Source organism: Anopheles merus, chromosome 3R (genome assembly GCF_017562075.2).
Source record: "Anopheles merus strain MAF chromosome 3R, AmerM5.1, whole genome shotgun sequence".
NCBI lineage: Eukaryota > Metazoa > Arthropoda > Insecta > Diptera > Culicidae > Anopheles > Anopheles merus.
In genome coordinates this window covers 35,944,498-35,957,690 of record NC_054084.1, presented here as the reverse complement: position 1 = coordinate 35,957,690, position 13,193 = coordinate 35,944,498, and the positions used below count along the sequence as shown (strand labels likewise).

At 44.8% G+C, this 13,193-nt stretch overlaps 1 protein-coding gene across 6 annotated transcripts in view; it reads right to left on the bottom strand.

Moving 5' to 3' along the window:
• LOC121596557 (nephrin-like) overlaps positions 1–13,193 on the bottom strand; it is a 79,792-nt gene that overhangs the window by 27,720 nt on the left and 38,879 nt on the right. For all 6 annotated transcript variants that reach the window (XM_041921607.1, XM_041921609.1, XM_041921606.1 and 3 more), the window contains exons 4-7: positions 8,089–8,212; positions 7,809–7,923; positions 2,751–2,844; positions 1,123–1,236 (exon numbers count right to left, since the gene is read on the bottom strand). In XM_041921607.1, coding sequence (XP_041777541.1) covers positions 1,123–1,236; positions 2,751–2,844; positions 7,809–7,923; positions 8,089–8,212 — 447 coding nt within the window. The remainder of the gene's footprint in view (positions 1–1,122; positions 1,237–2,750; positions 2,845–7,808; positions 7,924–8,088; positions 8,213–13,193) is intronic.

The following is a 13,193-nucleotide window of genomic DNA, read 5'->3' as shown; positions in this document are numbered from 1 at the left end:
TGATGTCACTGCGGGACATCAAATCGTCATCGGGATAACGGGCCTTTCGATGTGCGTTTGAAACGGAATTACATTGCCGCCCGAAACGCACCCTCCCCCCTGGCGCGCACTGACAAAGTTGGTACGAGAAGGCTTTCAGAAACATTGACGCATGTTGTCGTACGGGGGGTTTCCGATGTTTCCGGTCGGCGGTGGCTGTTCGGAAGATGGCAGCCACTGATGGACGATGCACAGTTTGTTCCGCAGCGCGAGAGTATGTTTGATGTAGTCTTGTGATGATTATTAGCTTTTCCTTCCCTACAGTATTCGCTCCGGTCACATCTAGCTTGATGAGTCCGTGGGACGCTTGAAGTGCAAAGCGTCCATCCGGTTGATGGACGAAACGCAGCGCAAAGTACGCGGACGAGAGGGCGAGGCACGTGTAAAAAGAAAGAAAAAGTTTCCTTCCTAAGTGGATGGCACTGGAGAGTACAGTTTTAGCTAACTTCCGGGGTGGTGAATGTTGGCAATGGAAACCGGAACGATCTGCAGCTCGGTCGGGATGCTACAGCGTCGTGCTGCAAGGCCCCGAGATGCAACCATTATGTTTGCTTCACTGCTGTCCGGGTCCGTGCTGGGTGTGTTCGTTCGGCGACCATTATGACAAGGTGACGTGAGGTGGTGATGTGACCCAGGTGGAATTCTGGTTCGGAGGATTTTGTACCGAGCGAGAGGAAGACTTGCTGAAAGGGTGTACTTTAAGCGTTGGTCGCCATTGTGGAGTCGCTTGATTGAGGTTTGACTGATGCAAAAACTGGCAGGGGAGCTTAGTGGGAAGAGGGAGCGAATATTTGCTTAACGTGGGTGTGGAAAGTGGCAAAAGGGACGGACGCGGTGAAGCTAACACGCAGGTGGCGACGGTGGTGGTGTTAATGGATTTAAAGGACGCCTTGAAAACGTCGCAACCGACCCACGCTGTCCGATCCGAAAACCACCCACCGAAAGCCGCTTTGAACGGTAGCCGGGACCGTGGGGTTTGACAGCTAATGACAAGCCAGGGCGACAGAACCTTGTCCCGACTTTCAAACGATGTGTGTGTGTGTGTGTGTGTGTGTTTGTGGATGTGGATGTAGACAAACTTACCACCAGAAACACGGCAGGTGATAACGACGTCATCGCCTTCCTCCTTCGGTCCGAGCTTGGTGCCGTTCAGGTGGCGTCCCCACCGATCCAGAACCACCGGTTGCTCGGGCAGCACTGTAAATAGATAATGAGGGGCTTAGTAGTGCCGGGTGTAAGTAGTGTCTTAATATGTGCCAGTGGCAGTGCAGAGCGTCTGTCTCTCTCTCCCTTCGGACCAGTGTCCGTTCGTCCGGCTCATTAGCCGACCGAGCCCGCATTCGGAGGGTTTTGCCGGCCTGGTTTTTGTGGCATAATTCCTGATGCTGAAGCTCATTTTCTTTTGATAAAGTTGAGCACGGTAAGGATGCGATGAGAATGATGAAAGTAAATCAACATTGTAATATTTGAAGAAATCGTTAAGTGCACCAAATAAATAAGTGCGTATCTTAGTTTGACATGTTTTCACACAGATGGCGCTATTCTATAGATCGTTGTCAATGTCAATAGATGGTGAAATAAAATAAACTTTTGCGAAATCTATCAAGAGTCCTTTAAAAAACAATTTAAAAAATACAAAAAATAAATGAATAAATCAAACAAATATCTATAAACCTTAGTTAACAGACTATTCTAGTATTCTAGTGTATTGCCTATTTTCAGGCGCAAAACGTGAACGAGCCTTGAACGTGATTTTATTCTGATTTAATTTCCTGACCGTTATTCATCCCCATCAGGAACACACCAACCAGTCACTATCCAAAATCTTAATTAGTAATTGCACCGAATGGCAGTTCAGGTACGCGTTTGCTCGAGCACCAATAGCGATGGTTTTGTGTGAGTTCCAAAACGCACAGACAACCATTTCATTAAATTCAAACCATCCCATCGCCCGCCGATAACGAAACCCTCGAAGGCGCACCAATTTACTGACACGATACGCATACACACGACTGCATATCGTCAATAAGCAAGTTAAGGGAATGAATTTACGATTCGTTTCATCGCACTATCAGCAGCAGCAGCATTAAGTGGCGCTGAAAGGCTTCCACAGCATTACACTCTCCAAATGGGCCAGGTGTATTAGGGAAGATGAAAGGGAACTGTGCAGCCTGCGTGACGAGGCTGTGGGTATGGGAGGGTGAAAATGCATTTAGAATCACCCAAAGAGGCAATTGGCTCAAAGTGGTGGCGGCGGTGGCGATGGTGACACAACCCCATCATAATGAGATGCGATGCTCCCAAGTCGACGTCCTTCCCCCCGGTGCATTAGCTACACATTAGCAGCCAATGACAAGTGATTGTCTTGTTTTAAGTGCATCAATTACATCAAGTGGCTGCTGCAAAAGGGAAGCCTGCAGCTGTCGAAGTGGAATGGCGCGTAAAGCACCGAGTGACTGAATGTGTTTCGCCGACGCTAGCAACGAAGCAGTTGACGTCCCATTGCTCGGGGGACAATTATGGTTTCGCGCGGGTTCGTCGCGTACATCAAGTGGTGTGAGTGTGTGTGTGTGCAGTTTATCACGTGCGATCCATCCATGTGCGCGACGCAGGATGCACAAACAAACGTACGCGATGTGTAAAGACGTTTGCAACTTTCCATGTTTCTCCCACAGGAGAAACAATTTCGAATGCCGCTCACTACTACTTACCAATGACGGACAGGTTGTACCGATACGTTTGCGTCTGTATCGTGCGGAAGTCGATGCGGCACCGGTACACTCCTTGATCGTGTCGTTTTAAATTCTGCACCAGAACGAGAAAATGGAGAAAATGTACAATTAAAGAAAAACATGTTTTTGTTCAGAACATTTTCGTGCAAACAAAAAAAAAAGCTAGCTTCAGTTTTTCATTCGTTTGCCCTGTTGTGCTATTTTCAATGCACCTTCAATGACTTTTGCTGTTTGAGTCAACCAATTCACAAGTGGACGCAAGTGACAACAACATCCATCGGGCCCAAGATGCATCATTAAAAATGGAAGCCCCCTTGTCTATGCTTTGGAGACATTTGGCTAAAACAAGGCGGGGCAAGGCTGAACAGATCAGTGAATAAATAATGCACTATTTCCTGCATGTTTGTTTCTGTTTGTTTGGCGAAAGGATGTGTCGTCGATGAGTTGTGTGCAGGAGAGTAGGGAGTGGCTGTACTGATCCGAAAAATTGTAACTTTTCTTTGAAGAGTTACCGAACATTGATCGATGCTGGAATCGACGTGAAACATGCACGAGCTATTGCAGTCTTTGGTATTTACACACAGAGCGTTTGGTAAACTACAGACCCTTTTATCACAGAGGATGTGCTATTTTTTTGCAGTTTTGAAATTGAACACTACCAATTAAGAATGACGTGTAGAGTAAGCATAGCACCATCATACTGATAGGAGAAAGCTGTGTTCAGGTACTGGCTTTTCTGAACCAAAAGCTCTAAGAATAATGAATGGTTAAGTTGATTGATAAATAATAAAGTGACTTAGAATGCCAAATGACCAATGTGAGAGTCTACACCTTGCTTTGTAATCATTAGGATAGGAAACAAGGCAAAACATTTGATTTTTTAAATTATTTATTGAGCTTTTCCTTTTAGTTTCTTTTACACTATGTTTGTTTCCATAACAATGATCATATCTAATAATTAACGGTTATTTTGAAAACATCATTTAAACGCCTGCTTCGATTACAAAACTTGCAACTGTCGAAATATACATCTCCTGTCGAGTCGAAAAAACGCTAGCGAATGCTTTTGAAAAGCTAAAAACATACTGAAGCTGAAAATGCTCCACTGCTTCCGCCCAAACATGTGTATTCCGATAAAGTAAAATTACTCGCAATGCTTACACGGCACGATATGTTACCACTTGCTGCCATGATTGCCTAGCAATGCGGCTAATTAAGTCTAGCGCGTTCTAGGCATCCGTCACGAAAGCTTCCCCCGGCGGCGGCCGAAGTACAGCGCACACTGATCATTACGGCAATTAGTATTTTTTTAATTAAATTAAGTGCCAAAGCTTCTGCTTTACAAGTATGCCTCCACCTCCCCCTCCCCTTCGTGCCGTGCCGGCGCGCTGCTGTATCCTTTCTTTCATTGAATAAACAAAACACCAACAACAAAAAAAAAATACATCCATCCTCGGGAAAGTGCGCTGATAAACCCCGCGGCAGCACAAGATCCTAGTATCGCACGAAGTCGACTCATCATTTGACCATCGAATACTCGCACTAATTACGCACGTACCCGCACGCGCAGGAAAACATTCGCGCTGTTGTGTTCGAACCAAACTCTGCTCCTTTTTTTTGGTGAATTTCAACATTCCACCATTCGAGTGGCTACGGTGGCTCCAGAAACGCTTAATGATTTTGCAGTACGCAGCAACACGAACCCGCCGCAACACGAAGGGAAAGGAAAACAGGGGTGAAAAAAAGGAACAAAGTACAGCCCCGAAACAGCAAAATCACAACACAAATAAAACCGGTGCCAACATACTCTTCGTTACTCTTGCATTTTTTAAAGAGAAACCGGGAATGAGAGGAAGAGAGAGAGAGAGAGAGAGAGAGAGAGAGAGGGATTCCAGCAATAACAACAAAAAAAAAGCTGTGAAACAAACACTTGGCAGATGGGCTACAACCGCAAACACGATTTTCTTTGGTTAAACATTGATTTTACTTTCCACCTGACTCCCTGCGGTGCCTTCGCTTTCATCAAGCATGGGTTGTTCCCATGTCCAGCCAGCCAGCCAGCTCCGTGGACCGTGTGCACGATTCATCGACACTGCGCGAGCATAATATAAGTACATGAAAGCGTAGCGTACCGCATGCATGAATACGTCAAAGGACGCTCAGTGAAGGCGCAGAGAGGACGAAACAAGGACACAAAGGGGGTAACGGGTGGCATGTGTGTGTAAGTGTGTGCTTGTATTGCAGCCGTACTACACCTGGTGTGGTGTGGTTGGGTGACATTAAATTTCAATACACATTTGCCGCGTAATGAATTCGGCTTTCGGGCCTACACCCGGTTTGCGGACGCAGCTCGCAACCCGCGGTTGAAGTTTGTTGTTAGTGACGCGTGTGTATGTTGTGTTTCTTCTTTTTTTTTGTCATCCATTTTATTTTGTTCATTAATTTTACAACTTCTTGGCTGGTCGGTATGCGTGTCACGGGAGCGTGTTGTTGCTGTTGCTGCTGTTTTTTATGATTACGAGATTCCGCCACTGCCCGTGCAAAACGGCAATCTTATCGAATTGTGAACGGTGTGAGCAATCTGTAGCAAATTATTGGTCTTGTAAAAGAACATGCACACACACACACGAGCGTGACCGACCGGACTTATGTGTGTGTGTGTGTGTGTGTTTATAGCGGAAGTTCCGATTGGATGTACACGTGGGGTCCATGATCGGGTGGAAGCGTCGCCCAGAAGTGGCGCTGTAAACGTTCACCTCCCTAAAACACACGTTCATGGTCGCTGCTAGTAGCATGGCACAGGTAGAGCAGCAAGAATTTATGAGTCATTTATGGTTGATATTTATATTAACCTTCCATTCATAGTTCTTGCCCACCCCGCGAACAGGAGCGTATGTGAGCTCAGAGGAGGAGTGAAAATGGGCACTGTACACCCTATTAAAGCTAATACCTTGGTGTGTGTGTGTGCGTGCGTGTGGACGTCAGAGCGACCCACCGCCTAGCTTCAACGGGGTGCTTACTTAACGAGCGGGTTTGCGAGTGTCCGTGTCCTTGCTGCTTGAAGTACCAAATTAGAAGCTTCTCATTGTTGCGCGTGGCACACGCTTTTGATTGAAAAAGTGTGCATGTCGCGTTAGGGTGGTGTGATTGAGAGGGTGGTGTGGATTGCATGTCAGCAAGTGGATGCATTTCGCGCGAGACAAAAACCATACCACTAGTGGGCTGTTTACAAAATGTCAAACGTTAATCCCGCGGACCTTACTATTTGCGTCACCAACGGTCCAGATGTGTAGGGGTTTAAAGTTCATGCTTTGTTGAGGGCTTTTAATTGAAATGTTTACGTCATGACCGTGAATTCGGTGGGTGGTCGATGTAGTCAATGTTGCTGTTTGGTCTTAGCAAACGTCTCGATTACAAAAACCCGCATGCTCTTTCCAGTTGTGTGCATTTCTGCACGTACTGCTTTGTTGTTGGCTGTTAGGCTTGTTTGCAAGGAATGCATTTGTTGAGCGCTTTCTAGTAAGCGTGTCGTTTATTGTTTATTGTTTGTAACATTGTCAGTCCGATGGTTGAAGAAATAGATATCCTAAACCTTATACTTTTTTTAGCGTACAGTTTCGTTAGATGTCCGATAACTGGCTGACAGTTCAACCAATGCAAACGCGAGTCCATGGCAACAGCTGGTTTGCGATAAATAAAAATAATATTCTCATGGCTTATGGGGAAATTTATTTATGGTTTTAAATTTGGGGCAAGTGTGCCATAGGGGCAAGAGTGCCACCAAGCATTTTCTCCTTAAAAACTTTAGTTAAATGATCAATTGTGTATACAGTTGGTTGCTTTCCAATGACTAGGTATTTAAATTGATGTATGTTGAGTTCCAAATTGAGCGGAATATTATAATTTTTTAATCCAACCAAAAAAGCTCTCAAAAATCATGCGAACACTCAACCTAGAAAATATTTACACCACCGTAAAGCTGAGACAACGTGAAATTTTTTGTGGGGTTAGTTGAAAAAATCTTTCTTTTTGTCACTGAAAATTCAATTTCAAAAAAGTTACAACTTTTCGGGCAAAAGAGCCATCTCTATTTGGGGCAAGTGTGCCACCATATTTCATAGGCGCGAGCTGTCAAAAATGTAAACATTGTTGTAGCGTGCAACGGTATGGTGCGCAATTACGAGAGAATTCCACCCCGGAAAAAACAGACCAGCAACAAACCATATTGCGATACAGTTAGTGATGAAAAAGGGTTCATTGGTGACTCAAGACATGTAGGAATACATACACTAGTGCCACAAACGTAACTATTTCCAATTATCTAAGAAATACGTTTATTTGCCCCATAGCCTAAAACACAACGTCTTTTTGGACCCTGTTTTAAAACGCCTCAAAAACAGTTTTGTTTGCACTGTTTTCAAGCGAAACTCATTTATAAGTGAGGAAATAGATGCAAAATGGTTATGAGATTTAAATCGGCTTTTGAAAAACACGTTTTAGTGAGTTATAACATGAAATGCTTATGGTGGCACTCTTGGCCCAAATTCCGCTACATTGAAGAGCAATTAATGAATTCAGCCTCTACTCTCTGTTTCTAACAATGACCTTTGACCTGACCTCTTCATAACTAACAAAACTCTGTAAAAATCAAATTTTGGCTTGAAACGACTACCACATTTAACCTTAGTTTGCTCATTGTTCCGTCAAAGACAATGGATATTGAATTGTACTGTCGTAGTGATTAGAAAAAAAATCCAAACTGCTAATAATTTATCAAATCATATTCCCTTTTTTTATTTCCAATATGAAGTACATGGCAGTAATTAACACGAAGCTTTAGCAAACATACCTACATGTTTCCCTCCTAAAACGCACACTATCGAAAAAAATAAACTTCAAACACAAAAAAGCCAGAGCGGCCATCATGCCCAAAGGTCGTCCCCGTCCCATCCCAATCGTAATTAAAATTTGTAATGGAATGTGGTGCAAAGGAAAGTTTGTCCAACTCCTATCGCTCCCCTCTCTGGTGAAACTTACCTTGATCAGCAAAGATGCCGGTGATTTATCAATATTGAATTTGGCACGTGATCCAAATACTTCCGGCGCTGACCAGTGTGCCGGCTGGCGGGAAATTTTGTCACGTACATCGACACTGTGTGAGTGGAACATTTCGAGGGGGGGGGGGATGACGCATTTCGTAGAGATTACAGCGGCAACCATTACCCGAAAAATAAACGAGAAGAAAAGAAAAGAAGTGTAAGATGAACGATATGATATCACGCTGCATGATGTACTGCCATCGGCCGAGCGACCATACCTGTACAGTGGGATGCCGGCATTATCCTTAAACCACAGCACCATGTACACCTGGGACAGTGGTACCGTGATGGGACAGTGCAGCTCAACGCTGCGTCCCTCGACGCCCTCGACGCTGAACACATCTGCAAACGAAGAGAGAGAGAGAGAATGGGAATGGAAGGAAATTGCGAATTATATTACTATCATTACTACTGTCCCCGAACAAAGTTCCCGCGTGCGCCACATCCACGGGAAGTCGGCGAAGGTCTCTTAAGTTAACGAGTGTTTAAGTGGCGGGAAGCATTCGGTACGCATTTTGGGGAGAGTTTGTACCAGCTGGAATGGTTTTTGGTGGTACGCCAGCTTGCGGGCGATGGTGTTTTAATCGTTTAGAGTAGGGTGAGGACGGTTCGTAACAGCCGGTAGTGGCTGGGATGTTGTTCGTGTGAGTGGAACTGTTTGAACCTGGAGGATTTTGCTTGGCTTGAAAATTTCAAACTAGGCTCCAGAGAAACGGGCCAGGCTTAATTTCAGGACCGATATGGGTTCATGATCAGGACAGATGGATCATTGAAGGTATAGGTTAGAGCTCGGTTCCAGGACCGGTATAGGTTCAGGATCATTTCCAAGCTCAGGATGGATTCAGAATGAGTTATAGGGCCAGGAATTAATTCTGCATAATTCTGGAACCGCTTTGGGTTTTGGATAGGTTCAGGAAATATTTAAGGACCTGCATGAACTGAAGATCAATTCCAAGATTGGGATGGATGGAGATGAGTTTTAGGAATGGAATCGATTCTGTAAAAGCTTCCAGATTTTTAAAGTGTTGGGGTTAATTTCTAGGAACTGTATAGGTCCAGTATGTATTGTAAGACCTGCAGACTCAGATTCAATTCTAATTCCAGCATTGGGTTCCGTACCAGGTCTAGGATCGGTAGTGAGTCAGAGTATGTTCAAGGACTGGGATGGGTTCAGAATCAATTTCAAGACCGAGATAAGCGTCAGTTTCAGAACCGGTCTGGGTTCAATTTCAAGACCAGTATGTGACCTATTCCCAAACGCAAAAGGGGTTCTGAATGAGTTCCAGAGCTAGTATGAGTTCATAATAAGTTGCAATACCTGCAACCTTGTTCTTCTTCTTCTTATTCTTTGGCACAACAACCGCTGTCGGTGAAGGCCTGTCTGTACCCACTAGTGAAGTGAGCTTGGCTTTCAGTGACTTATTGTTACCATAGCATAATAGTCGGTCATATGTATGGCGGCACGGTCTATTCGGGACTTGAACCCATGACGGGCATGTTGTTATGTCGTACGAGTTGACGACTGTACCACCAGACCGGCCAAACCTTGTTACAGAAGCGCTAATCAACATATAGTATTAAGAGTTTCCAATCAGGAGGCATCTGGTTTGTTCAATAGCTGTAATGTGATGGCGGAGCAATTGATAATTGACAATGTTATAAAACTACAGTATTAAAGTTATGCATAATTCAATGTAGCTCAAGGCGCCTTCAATGCAGCTTTAAATGATTAAACAAATCATCCATCGTTGTTACAATGAAATTCAAATCCTCCTCAACTCAAAATACATTCAACAGCCCAACTTACGTCAACTTACAATTCTTTGATCTTCCTTTTTTCCCATACCAATGAGTTGAAATACCTCCCACCGCAAAACCAAAATCTTTCCCATTTTCATCAAAACACATAAACACCAACAAAAAAAAAACAAGTCCCAGATTACAATTGCCCAGTAAAGGGGTCAAGAGTTTGAAGCTATAAATAAAATCAGCGTATCCAATTAGTGGCCACCATTCTCGTGCGATCGAGGGTCACAGCGTGGCGGTTAGTTTCATCGTTTCCGATGCAATCTAGTCTGCGCGCTTGTGTGTGTGTGTGTGTGTGTGTGTGTGTGTGTGTGTGTGTGTGTGTGTTTGTGTCTGTGTGTATTGCAGTTCTAAGCGACCCTCTATATGTTACGTGTTTTTTGTTGCCGCTTTTGTACGCCAGCAAACGCACAGATCACAAAACTGCACCGCCAGTTGGTGCACCGCAATCGTGGCGAGTGAATTTGATAAATACGCACACGCAGCATGCACACGTACGCAAACAAACATCCGGTGGGGACAGATGGAGACGCAGAAAATTGAAAGGAAAAATAAAGGGAGGGAAGGGGGGTTGTGGGGGGTGTAGAAATCACACGCAACCGGGAATCGACCGGAAACGGGATTAAAACAAACCGAAATGATGAAAACGATAAATCGAACATCGCGGTACCATTTCGCGTTTGTCGTTAACGCGAACCGATGGGAAAATCGTTCTAAAGAGTGTACCGTTGGGGAAAGCCATGGAGAGAGTGCAAGGCGGTGAAAATCGTTTTCTCATCGGTTTTCGTCCGGAAAGAGGGTTCGTCCCCATGTGCGCGGAGTAACGGTGTGTTTTAAAAACCCCGAACTAAAAACGATCCAACGGCAAAAGGAATCACAAAAAAGCAACTGGCTGCAAAAGAGTGCATAGGATGAAATGGATGAAAATGGATGATGGATATTTTGGGTGAGGGAGACACACACACACACACACACGAAATGGAACCTCCAAAGTCCAATTTTCAAACCCGTTCACCCGGGTCGCTCGAACCGTTTTGCCAAAGAGTGGAAATCCAGTTTATCCGGTACTCCTTCGAACCCCGTTCCTCACAGTACAATCAGCGCATCAGAGGTGGAGTGGGAGAATGGGGGAGTGGGGGAGTGTGCAGACAAAATGCCTGCCATTCCACTCATCCACACTAGTCGGTCACGGGACTCGGCTAAAAACATCGAATGAGATATTTGATGATCTCGAAAACAGCAATCACGCGTTCCATCGATGCGCATGAAATGACTATTCGCGTGCGTCCCGCACTACGCGACTGCGTTTGCGGAGCACTCGGATGTGATGTGCAATTTTTCGGCCCTCCTCTCTTCCTCTTGCATCGGTTTTTATTTTCCATTCCCAGCCACCCACCTCGGGTCACCTTCGGTTTTTGATCCGCTTTCTGCTACGGACGGTTCGAAGGGTGGGTTGTTTCCCGTTTCCCTACCCCAAAATGCACCAGACAGTAGACCACCGGTGCGAAAGTGGAACAGAAACAGCGCGTGTTTGGTGCTGACAGTAATCTAATTTCCCTGCCATACCAACATTCAAATCAATCCCATTTCGACAGCACACACACCACAGGGGGAGATATGCCCGGTCAGTCAGGGCAGGGTTTTTTGTGTTTGTGCGCGGAAAACCGAGTTTTCAGAATCCATCCCACGGCAACCAGGTGCGGGATGAGTGTGTGTGTGTAAACCGGGAACCGGGACACTGTGCAATGGCCTTGTTTAGGGGCGTGTGTTAGTGATTTGTGTTGGAAAATATGGTTTTCGAGCGGGTAGAAAGTGCGAGTCACTCTTCTTCTACTCGCTTGGAAAGAAGTGATTGAGCGGGGTTCGAACGTAAAACTGTGCCTGAGACCTTCCATTGCCCATTTACCCGAATGTTTGACCCCACAGGGCACATTGGCACACCGTTCAACTGGTGAACTGCACTGCAGCGAGATGGAATGTGTGTGAAATATGGTCCAGACTGCAGGCTGGAGGGCAGCAAAGGAGGTTCAATTATCGCGATGCCGGTCTCGCGCAAAATGTTGTATTCATTGCGCGCGGGTGAAGTAGTGTTAGTATATCATCAGTAGAGTTATGAGTTATGTATGGGATAATAGATCTGAAATATGTTCTACTTGCAATGAATAGGTACTGACTGGTACTCGTGAAGATTTCAAGTCTAATAACTTGTTCACTTTTTCACAACGGTTGTGCGCCTAAATGTAGATAAAACTTCAATTGAATTGCTCCGGTTTACGTTGTGGGTAATGTTAACGCCTAAAGGTCTGCACTATACATAACACATTACGAGCAAAAAGGGGAAATAACAATGATTCAAATTATGGATAGCCAAATTTTGACATAATTTGCCATATTATCTGTTGACTTGTTTGTTAGTGCATTCATTTTCTGTGATTTTGGTGCCTCTTTGGTTGTCTCTCTTGTCGGTTTTAACTGTTGTCATTGCCGGCTCTTTTAAGCTATGAATGCATCTGGTTAATCTGTTGTCGAAACTGTTATTTATATTTTATTTTTTTAACTACTCTTTGCTTTTAATTTTTAGCGTTTGTATCGCCTTGCTTGATGTGTCTGACTGCTTTACCTAATTAAATTCAAAAGTTTAGTTTTAGGATTAGATATTAGGTAAGTGTTAGTGGGCAACGGGGTGGGCATGTTCACGTGCAACATTTACAAAACTATAAAGTGAGACAGTTTCAACCTGCTATAAATATTCATTCAATTATAACAAACGATAAAAACAGTAACACTTAGCCATTACATAGAGAAAAAACTGTTCAAAGTAATTAAGACATGTCAATAAGTATTCTTATAAAATAATTTAAAAAGCCTTTTCCCCCTATCCTTCCACGATCGACGCGTGTCGCGGGTACGGTTGTGGCACGTCAAACCGATAGAAATAATAATGGGAAAAGGCAGCCCCAACCGACCCGATTGCAATCTCTCGGACGAACCACTCGAGATGAAAAACGCACACCCACCCACCCACCCACACACACACAATTTGAATCGGGATCAGTTTGCTATATTTCCCTCCTGTTTTCCCCGCTGCTACCTTTGTTTGTTGTGTTGGTTTGGTTTTGCCAGCCCGCGTTCAACCCGTTGACAGTTTTTAATTTGCTACCATGTGGCAATCGCACTCAGCCCGGTCTGCCTATGGCCTTTCCTCCCGCTCCTTTCCCATCCACCCCATCTAGGAAAGGAAACACATACACACACATACACATAAAGAGGCTACAAAAGGTCCTATTGCCGCAAAACCCCGTGACCGTGACGTGAACCGACAAACGCGACGACTTGCGCCGCCGCGACGGTTGCGGTTCGCGCCGTGATTGGATGCGGGCTGTTTAAGATTTATGTGCTCGGCTGTGTTTGGGGTTGATAATTTTTAAAGCTCCTACAGCCTCCTGCTTTCCTTTCCTTCACTGTCACTATAGTTTTTTTTTTTTGGACACCAGGGGTCTCACTGAAGCGGGCGGCT